General features: G+C 35.8%; 2 protein-coding genes across 2 annotated transcripts in view; one reads left to right on the forward strand and one right to left on the reverse strand.

Moving 5' to 3' along the window:
- Nucleotides 1-10,645, forward strand: part of FAM168B (family with sequence similarity 168 member B) — a 47,150-nt gene extending 36,505 nt beyond the window's left edge. The window contains exons 4-7 of the mRNA XM_069063353.1: nt 542-684; nt 942-1,119; nt 4,326-4,452; nt 4,885-10,645. Of these exons, the coding sequence (XP_068919454.1) occupies nt 542-684; nt 942-1,119; nt 4,326-4,438 (434 nt within the window). The 3' untranslated portion in view covers nt 4,439-4,452; nt 4,885-10,645. The remainder of the gene's footprint in view (nt 1-541; nt 685-941; nt 1,120-4,325; nt 4,453-4,884) is intronic.
- Nucleotides 1-10,833, reverse strand: part of PLEKHB2 (pleckstrin homology domain containing B2) — a 457,251-nt gene that overhangs the window by 156,227 nt on the left and 290,191 nt on the right. The gene's annotated exons all lie outside the window — the stretch shown is intronic.

The raw sequence follows: 10,833 nt of genomic DNA on the forward strand, positions 1-10,833 counted from the left end.
CTCCCTCCCTCCTTCCTTCCCTGCTTCCTTCCTTCCCTCCCTCCTTCCTTCCTTCCTTCCCTCCTTCCTTCCCTCCCTCCCTCCCTCCCTCCTTCCTTCCTTCCTTCCTTCCTTCCTTCCTTCCGTCCGTCCGTCCAGTACTTGATAATAAAATGATAACAAAATTCAAAACATTTTGAAAAACAAACTAAATCAAACCCGAAAAAAAACAAAGAAAGCCCAAAACATCAAATATTTGCATTTCTTCTTAAAAGTCATAAAAAAAAAAAACTCATATAAGGTAGAAGGAATGAAAGGGAAACTGAAACTAGGATGCCTTTTAAAAAATTGAAACGTATAATGCTGTCCCACCCAAAATTTCCATTTGTAACACTGATAGAAGCAATCCTGATTGGGATGGGCCAGCCACTTCACTTATTAGGTAGGTATATGGTAGATTAAGTCTTATAATCTTTCTTATTTTCTCTTCTGTAAAATGAGTGTATCTAATTTAAATGATTTTGAGTCTTCTTTTTGAGATAATCCTACCTTTGTGTTTCAGGTTATACACCCGGTACACCATATAAAGTGTCCTGTTCACCCACCAGTGGGGCAGTGCCACCTTATTCATCATCCCCCAACCCTTATCAGACTGCAGTGTATCCAGTTCGAAGTGCCTATCCACAGCAGAATCCATATGCACAGGTAAAGCATACACACCAGCTGTTTGGTATGACTGCAATAAACCCAAATCTTATCTTAATGCTTTTCAGATCCCAATTTTTAAAAATGTTAGTTGGGAAATTGTTAATGAAAGATGTTGGCTGAAGTTGAGAAAGTTTGAGAAAAATGAACATGAACGTTTTATTGTAGCCAAAGAGTGTGTTTGTGTGTGCCTATGTAAACATAAAAGAAATTTTGTGAGAAACTGAATTGTAGTTGTTACCTTTTTCTCCCAACAGCAAGGCACTTACTACACCCAGCCTTTGTATGCAGCACCACCTCACGTAATTCATCACACCACAGTTGTGCAACCAAATGGCATGCCAGCAACTATGTACCCTGCTCCCATCCCTCCTCCAAGAGGAAATGGCGTGACTATGGGAATGGTTGCCGGAACCACCATGGCAATGTCAGCAGGTAAATCTGTTGTTCTTAATAGCTTATTATAACACAGGACACGATAGAGCTACTGTAAGAGTGTTGAGACTGGAATCAGGAAGACTCATCTTCCTCAGTTCAAATTTGGCCTCAGATGGGCAAAAAGACTGTTTCAAACTTTCATTTTAAAGATGAAAAAATTGAGACGAGGATTGTTCAGCTGATTTGTTTAAAATCTCTTGGAATAGTAGTAGCATGAGTTGGGATTTGAACCTAAGTCTTTAAGCCAAAGCCAAGCGCGTAGAGAGATTTGCCAAAGCCAAGATCAAGTATAACATCTGAAACTGAAAGATGGCTTTGGCTTTTTTTTTTTCCCCAGAAGATTTATGAGTTAACTATTGTGCTTGCAGCATTAAAATTTATGATAAGTTTTTTCTTTCTGAATGAAATTTCTGTTATACTTAGGGAAAATTTTGCTAATTCTAAAAATCCTTTCTCTGAAAAATTGGTGTTGCTTAAAAAATTTAGTTTGAATTAGAGAAGGTACGTGATGTATGATAGTTTGTGATAATATTAGAACTCTACTATCTGTCTTGCAGATATCTTGATTTTTTTAATCTTTTATATGTATATTGTTATATAACATAAATTAAATTATGTATGATTATAGGCTATTACATCTTTGCTTCTCTGTGTATCATGTGAAATCCTTTTTTTTTTTTTTTTAAAGCAATAGGGGTTAAGTAACTTGCTCAAGGTTACACAGCCAGTTATTTCTGGGTGTGGTGCGAGTGTCTGATCCCAGATTTGATCCCAGGTCATCCTGACTCTGGGGCCGGTGCTCTTACTCGCTGAGCCACTGGCCGCCCCATGTGAAATCCTTTTAAAAGGACCAGGCACATTAACTGATGAAAGAATTTTATTATAATCTTGAAAGAAAGATTTTCATCCTGTCTCTATTTTTTCTTTGCCTCATGGGGGGAAAATGTACTACATCAATTACATAGCCTAGTTCTTCAAAGAATTCTTAAATTCCAGTCATTCTAGGGTCATTCCTTATTAAGTTTTAAAGGGAAAAGCTCTTATTCCCAGTAACAATGTGTAAACAGTTTAGACTGAATCAGATTGAGTAAAGAAGACCCAAGTTTGCTTGTCTTACTTGCTGTGTTGCTAGGCTACTTTAACATTCTAAGGTGATATCTCTTATCCTCTTCTGTCACATCAAATACATCAGATTTGCACACAAATACACAAATAATTTTCACAAGAGGCAAGTCCATAGGCACATGTACTGCAAATCTGTATAACTTCAAAACCTTTCTTAGAGCTTTTTTTAAAATTTAAAATAGCAGGGTTTCCTACCAAATGTTTTAAGTAGACAACTTATTTTGTCCCACTCCACTGGCCTTCCCAGATAACAAAGTCAAATAAAATATGAATTCCAAATGGCAAAATCTAGATTGTACATCTCTAATTACTGTCCCTCTGATGTTATCGTTATGTGTAAACTATTTGCTTTGCTGACAAGAAATCTAAAATAAAACGTATAAAGTAACCCAAGAAAGAAAAATAGAAGGATAAGTGGTCAATGTTTTATTTTTTCCCCACATACAATATAATAATGTAGTTATATATACACATAACAATGTTTCTATTTTCCACGACTAAAATTGAGTTGCTGGAAAAGAAAGATATCTTTAAAATAACTAAATGGATTGGGTAGATAGAAGACTCAAATTTCATAAAAATCTGTATTGTAGACTGCTCTGAGGCAGAATTATAAACAATTTTGATTCAGATATTCTCTTTCCTTGTACTGAGTCAATTTACATTTACAAAACAGACAATAAAATCAGCATGCAGAAGAGTGTTTAACAGTATAGTTCATGATCATAGTAATTAAAGAATTTGAAATATTGAAATAACTAAAAATAATATAGTAGAAGCCCCATTAAGATTCGGTGCATGAAGAAATGAACTACAAGTTATTAGTCAATGGCGTTCTATATCAACTTCACTTTAAAACTATAATTAAGCTGGCTAGAATCCTAATTATGGAAAAGTGGGATTAAATGACAACTATTAAATATGAAATTTATATCTCTTATCCCTTTTAACACAAACCTGTTTGTGGAGAGAAACAAATGTGGAAAAAATTGTATGGTATCTTTTTTTTTTTGCTTTTTGGAGGGGGATGGCAGGACAATTGAATTGGGGTGACATGACTTGCCCAAGGTCACACAGCTATTAAGTGTTAAGTGTCTGAGGCCGGATTTGAACTCAGGTCCTGACTCCAGCGTTGGAGCTCTATTCACTGCATCACCTAGCTGCCCCTTTGCCATTGTTCTTTACAAACTGTAAATGTAGAAAATTAAGACCGAGTCTATCATGACTATTACCTTAGAATGTTAAAGTGGCCTAGCAATATAGCAAATAAGACAAGCAAAACTGGGTCTTCATTATTGCATCTGATTCAGTCCAAATTGCTTGGTTGTTTCTGGGAATAAGAGCTTTTCCGCTTAAAACTTAACAAGGATCAATACTAGGCCTGGAATTTCTTTGAATGACCAGGTTGTGTGAATTGATGTAGTACATTGTTTCCCCTTAAGGCAAAGAAAATAGAGATGACGTGAAAATCTTTCTTTCAGTGATGATTAATCTTTTATCAGTAGATGTGTTTGGTCCTTTTAAAAAGGATTTCACATGCTATACAGAAAAGCAAAGATGTAGTAGTCTAAAAAAATCATGATTATTATATATATTTTAAAATGTTTCCTTTAAAAGATATTTGCAGGACAGATACCGGAGTCTTGCATATACTCGTGAGCCATCATGCTATAAATGTATATAAATTCACTTTGAATTTCTGTGACTGTTGAGTAAATCTTAACATTTTTATTAGCATACACATTCAAAACCTCAAATACATATACACAGTTATATATGTGTATACATACATGCTTATAAATATTTATGCCAGTTTGATAGGTTTTGTGTAAATTTAAACTTGTTTAGAGTTCAGTAAACATTCTAACAAACTCAGAATATCTTGGGGAGATTATTCCCACTCCTGTATCCTTTCTTACTTCTCTCTCCCTTCAAATCAAACAAACATGGATATGCCATGCCGTTAATTATATATTACTACAAGTTGTATTATGAATGATCCTTAGTAATCATAGTTAGTTTTGCAAAGCATTTCCATGAGCACTTGTAAGAAAAATAATCACGTTGTTTTCTCTTAGGTACTTTGTTGACTACTCATTCCCCTACTCCAGTAGCCCCTCATCCAGTTACTATGCCCACATATCGGGCCCCAGGAACACCAACCTATAGCTATGTGCCCCCACAGTGGTGATCATCTTGGCAAATGTAAGTTACCAGTTAAATAGCTGCAGTGAAGCTATTCTGCTTACTTTTGGAGTAAAGTGAAAAATGATATATTTACTTATGTATAGTTCTGTATCATTATAAATACAGTGTAACATTTTTAGTTTGTGCTAAGTGTTTATATGACTCTGTAACTGCCATTAATATTTAATTCTGAAATGACATTCTGAAAACCATTTTAAGTCAACACAAAATGAACTTAATAAAACAACCTTTCCTTCTGGTCAATTCAGAGGGTGTGTGTGTGTGTGTGTGTGTGTGTGTGTGTGTTGTGTGTGTGTCTATAAAAGTTGTGACTTTGTAAGAATATCAAATGTCTTATAAGTGCATGTTAGAACTTAGCAGTTGAAGATACTGCTTGACTGTGTCTGGTTATCTACTATGACTCGTTTTTATATCTTCATTTAACTGTAGGTTTGAAGATGGGAGATATGCAATCAAGTAATTGAGGTTTAACAGTTGGTGCTGAAGCCCCTCATGCCTCCAACCAGGACTTTCTTTCTTCTGAATGCTTTCAACACTTTGCTAAACACTACTAAATTCAGATCACTGAAGATTTCCAGTGCTGCATATCTTACATCTTGGAACTCCAGTAGTTAGTCTTAAAGCAAATCCTGTTTTGTGGACTGTCTTGCAATTTTTTAGCTAACTATAATGATAAAAAGGGAGTATAAATTTATTCTGATCCATATCTAGTTGAATGCATGTTTAACACACACACGCACATACACACACGTGCACACACGAACACACACACACACAAGCTTGCTCAATCTACCTGCAGTGACTGATGCAAAACCATCATATGCAAAATCCAAAGGAACTGAAAAGTATTTTACAACTTGTTATCAATGCACTGTTGTGACATATGCAAAGTCTTAAAAAGGTAGAGTCGTGAAAGTGAATTTCTTTATAGAACATCATAATAACCCATTAGTAAGTGCTTCAACTTTTTGGGGGGTTGATAAGTTGACAGTTAAGGACATGGATTTTTTTTTTATTTTAGGCAATTATATTTCTTTTCCATTTGAATTCAGTTAATACAAGTAGAAGTGACTGGAGGAAAGATCTGGCAGTTTCATAATTCCTGCACGAAATCAATTTTCTAAGCATCCTCTTTCAGTTGTATTATGTGGAGTCAGAATGAAATGCTAGATTGTGTGGCCAGTAAGAGGGGATAATGTATGAAAAAAGCAGCTTTTTTTGGCTGCCTAAATTTTGAATGCAAATCTTTATTACAAATTCTGGAGAAGTAATATTTTCTGTCTTGTTGAAAACTCACATCTGGTACATAATCATCATATTTCTGTGTGATGGAGGATAGGTTTAAAAGTGAGACTGCCACACTATTGGGAGGTATCAGATTCCAATTTGTTCAGTTTGTTTCCTAAGGAATGTTCTATTTAGCTGAAAAATGTATGTACAATTTGACCTAACTTACTTAAAAAATATAACAAAACATGTAGGACACTGCTAGGTTTTTTCACAAACAGGCAAGAATTCAGCATATGTTATGAACAAAGTTAGTGTGCTTAAGAATTAAAGGGGAACAAAACAGGGTTGGGATTTTTTTTTTTAATGTCCTTAATCTGATGTTTCTTATAGTGGATTATGCATACATTTGTAGCAGGGTTGTCAGAGTGTATGAACATTTAAAAACTAGGGAGTTTTTCTTTTGATTTGCCAATTGATTTCTGACCATAGTATGGGCTGCTTGTGAGTCACAGTATTTTTTGATGCAAACTTAAATTTTATTTTACCTCAGATATCATTTGGGAAGCATGACCATGAGTCCAGCTGCAGATTAGTGTTTCGTTGTTGTTGAGTCTGTTCCACTGTCCTTTCCTTGTTTTTTACAGCAGTAATAATTCATCTCAAAAGTAAATGCTGTTAGGGATAAAGGACTAGCATTAGAATCAGTTTGCATGCCAGAACTGTTGCTGAAAAGACTTTAACTTAGAAATCTGAATATTGTGCAAAAGAAATCACAAGGGTTGTCTTTTTTGCCCCAGAGCTTGACTGACTTGCTATGTGTAAATCTGATAAGTTTTAGTGATTTTAAATATTTCTGACTGCAGCAAATGGTATCAAAATTTTGTTCCCTTCCCTTTTAAGATTTTACAGAGAGATCTTTCAGGCTGTAGCATTTGCGATGTTGTTACACCCCACAAGTGAATTTGAGTAGCACCTGGTTTTTTTTTGAGGGGGGGGTGAAGTGGGATATCCTGCTCCTTTTGTGGATTTGGCAGTTCCTTCAAGCCACTACCCTATGCTTCCACTCCAGCATTCTCTGAGGGAGAGGTGTATGCTCCTGAACAACCATTGAGATGAGAGCCTTTGGTAACTTTATTTTTTACAATAAGCACTCTTTTTTTTTTTAGCTTCAACAATTTAGTTTATAAAGTTTAGGAATATTTTTGCATGGATCACTGTAAACAGAAGACCCTTTATTCCTAATGCCTCTTGACGTAATTATAGTATTTACTTACAAATACTTTAAAATGTTTCATGAGCACTTAATGCAACTTAGAGACTACCATATATGTTTATGGAGCAGAAATTTACCCCCAGAGAAAACAATTTGAATCTGTAGTGTTAGTTCCAATCTGTTTTCCATAATTCCATTTGTATAATGAACGGGTTTGCAGTTAGTGACTGGTAGGACGCTCTGTTCCAAGGACTAAAGTGAATGAACACATTTTTGAGTTTATCAGTATCTAGTTTAGAAGAAGAGATTCACCATCAAAGTATGTTCTCAATTTTAGAAAAATAACTATGAGGTATGAATCATTCAGATTTAAGAAACTATGCAAAATGGCTGTAAAGCCTTGCTGTATAATTTCTTGTTCCACAGGAATGATGAGCATGAAGCATTGGAACCATGTGAGGAAGAATTTCCATAAATGTTATCACAGCATTTTTGAGAGACAGAGACCCTCTTCTGTATATCACATTTTTCATTAACGTCAGGTTCTTAAATGTAATTTTTTTTTACCCAGTGATAGTTTTTCTTCTGTACCTCCTCCTTCCCCTTATCCTCTTTTTAAAAATTTAAGTTGTCTTGTTCATTGAATACTTTTACTACTTTGCATTATGGGATTCATCCACAAAGAGAAACTTTTTTTTTGCAGCTATCAGGATACCATCTATTGTAAGTGATTCAGTATAATGAAAGAGAAAGAGAGAGCTCACTTCTGTTAACTAAGGACACGTGCCTGGTCACGTGAATAATGAGAGTAGTAACAAAGCATGGTGGTAGGGGATAAATATATCTTATCTTAATGACATTTTGTTAAATTTTAAAAAATAAAGAGATATAACTAGGGTCAAAATTATACACTATAAAGTTGTATTTTTAGGAGACAAATTATAGCAATAAAGAACCTCCTGAAACCTTCTCTTCTTTTTATATTACATTCCTGATTCAGGACTCCTACAACCGCAAGCATTTAGCTGTATTGGGATTTCTTAGGAAATGGAAGCAGTTCAGCAGCAATGGGGAAATGTACTGGTTCCTGTCAACATTTGGCAGCTTTATAGGAGTGAGATTTCTTGTGACATAGCTTTTAACCTAAGACCCAAGAGAGCTAGTGTATCAGATCTATAGATTCTGCTGTTTTTATTGCAATAAAAATCTTGTTTAGGATCTGTGGTAGGTGTTCAGTTTATTAAACCTAGTGACATATGCAGGCTATTCTTTGGGAAACAAGGTGAATTATTGTTCTTAGAAATTCATCAGTCATTGATTGGCATAGGTCATTACTAACCAAGCAGTTTTGAAAATTTAAAAATCAGTCTTTTTATAAACTTGAAAAATACATTAGTAACAGTTATTAGTTTTACAAAATTGTTATTCATTGGAACTTTTTCCTTGTATGCTATGCAAACAAAATTTTGATTCAGTGGTAAAGAACCAGCAATTCTTTGGGCTATGCTATTAGAAAATTTCCTTTTTTACCCTATGTGTCATTTTTACCTGGTGCCACCCCACAATCCTGTTTGTTATGCTAGGCTTTCTGGTGTCATCTGGCCTAGATTTAATGATTTTTGAATTGATATGCTATGTATCTGTTGATACTTTATTAGTAGCGAGAGGAAATGCATTTTTGCCTAAAACTAGAAGTAATCTAATTGATTTTATCTAGTAGCTTTGCTCCTGTGCATATCTGTTACTTATTTCACCATATCCATGGGTGGGAAAAGGCATGAAACACGTCAGAAATTTAAAATTTGCATGAGAAATCAAATCCAAATGTATCTGCCTGCCTTTTAAAGAAATATGAGCATCTTACGAAAAACGGTGTTCTGGAAAATTTGACTTGATTTCCCCGCCCTTAGATTTATTCATTTGTTGCAGGAAGACCTATGAGTTCTGCATTGTTTTGACTGGAGAACATATCATCCTCATCTTGAATTCTCCTCTTTGACTTGACTGAGTAAATGTTAGTCTGAGGTTTTTAGAAAAACACCCCAAAATAACTGCTTCATTTACCGTGTTTCCCCGATAATAAGACCTATCCCGAAAATAAGCCCTCCCCTTACTGTGTAAGATTCCTCTAAAATAAGCCCTCCCCTGAAAATAAGCCCTATTGAGATTGCTACTGTAGTGAAGGTGATCCCCTGCGCTACACGCTACATTACGGTACCCTCTGTATGCACCGTCCCCCGCCTCCCCCCCCCCCGTGAAACGCATGCCACGCTCCGAGCTGCATCCAATCAGAGCTGCAGCAGTGAGCGCGTCATCCTGTTCTTCCCCAGTGATTTGCTTATTGAATAAAGGTACATTTTTTTGTTCACATTTACCTGTTTATTAAAATTGCTGTCAATGTTCATTAAAATAAGCCCTCCCCTGAAAATAAGCCCTCTGGCGTTTTTCTGTCCAAAAAATTATAAGACAGTGTCTTATTATCGGGGAAACACGGTAGCAGAGGGACAGCAGTACAGTTCTAGTCAATTGTGATTTAATATGGCTGTTGTAAATTAGGAGTTAGATTGGGACAAATTACTTGTTCTAATTTTTCTCTTGCTTCCTTCAAAGGAGGGGGTGGTTCTCCTTGCAAAGTGTACTTAGTTTAGGTGAGGGGAGGAAAAAGTTCTTGTCCAAGGCTTTCATTTTACTAAACTCTTTTCAGGCACCTCTCAGAATTATTTTAAAGTGGCATTTGTACTTTATTGGACCTACGTTTTCTAGGGAAAGTAGTTGATATATTTTAGGTAACACACCAAAGTGGAGTAGGTGGTTATTTAGAGAATATATAGAAGAAAAATATTAAATTGGCCTTGAATTTCTTGTAATCCCTGAAGAAAGGGAAAGCCCCAAGTGACGTCCTGTATCATTCATGCAGTCCCAGCTTGGTTCAGAGATCTTTTCCAGATTAATTGGGACTTCTATCAGATTTATGCACCATTTGAAGATGAGACAAGGCACGGGGACAGTACTCATAAAACTTGGTGTACATGGTAGAGGGGGAGGAAACCTGATTAGCTTCAAGAGAAAACTGTCAAATACAAGATGTGTGGACACGGACCACTACCAGAAGCCTGATGCCCATTGGTCATAGTCTCTTATGACCAGCCTTTCCTAGCTTCCTAGAATGGAGGAGTAATTCTGCCGGGTTGTTAGGATCTGGTTTGGGTCCCCAGCAGTAGGCTGTCTTGAAAGGTTTATTTTAGCTGGTTCCTGTACAGACTTGTTTTTAAATAGAATGGGTTTGTTAGTGTTCTTTTTATTGTAGTACTCTTACTGGCTGCCCTGTGTCCAAAACAAGTGATTGCATGCAACAGAAGTACAAATGAAAAGGACCCAATAATAGTTCTCCATATTTTGTTATTGAGTAGACACAGGTTTCTTTTTTATGATTTTTTAAAAAAAATACTGTTTTCCAGACAGTTATTTTGGTACTTTTTTTTTTTTAAGTTAGGTCAGTGTTGTCTTCCAAAATGTTAAAAAGCATCACTCACTTCTGCATTGAACTTATGGTGTCAACACAAAGGTGTGGAAAATCCATCCTGAGCCAGTTCAATTATGTGTCAATTCATACTTTTTTATTTTTTATGCAATCCGATGAGTAGACGAGCTCAGATTTAAAATTCTTTAAAAAAGCACGTTTATTGTAACAAGAATTGTTATGTATTAATACTTCAGTTTTCAATAAAGATTGACTTGTGTTGCTTATTCTGGTTTTCCTCATTTTTTCCAAACTCTTCTGGAATGGCAGAAGAGCTGGGAAATGCCAGCTTCGATTCTGAAATTCACAACAGATGTGGAATTATCGAATTGTTCCAGATGTCACAAATCACCTTAATGAATTTTTCAGGAAGGTCCCAGAATATCCTTCTCTCCCCCCCCCCCCCCCCCCCCCC

The sequence above is a fragment of the Petaurus breviceps genome, unplaced genomic scaffold (assembly GCF_028583685.1).
Source record: "Petaurus breviceps papuanus isolate PSGF00001 unplaced genomic scaffold, PetGlider_PUasm1.0 90556, whole genome shotgun sequence".
Taxonomy (NCBI): Eukaryota; Metazoa; Chordata; class Mammalia; order Diprotodontia; family Petauridae; genus Petaurus; species Petaurus breviceps.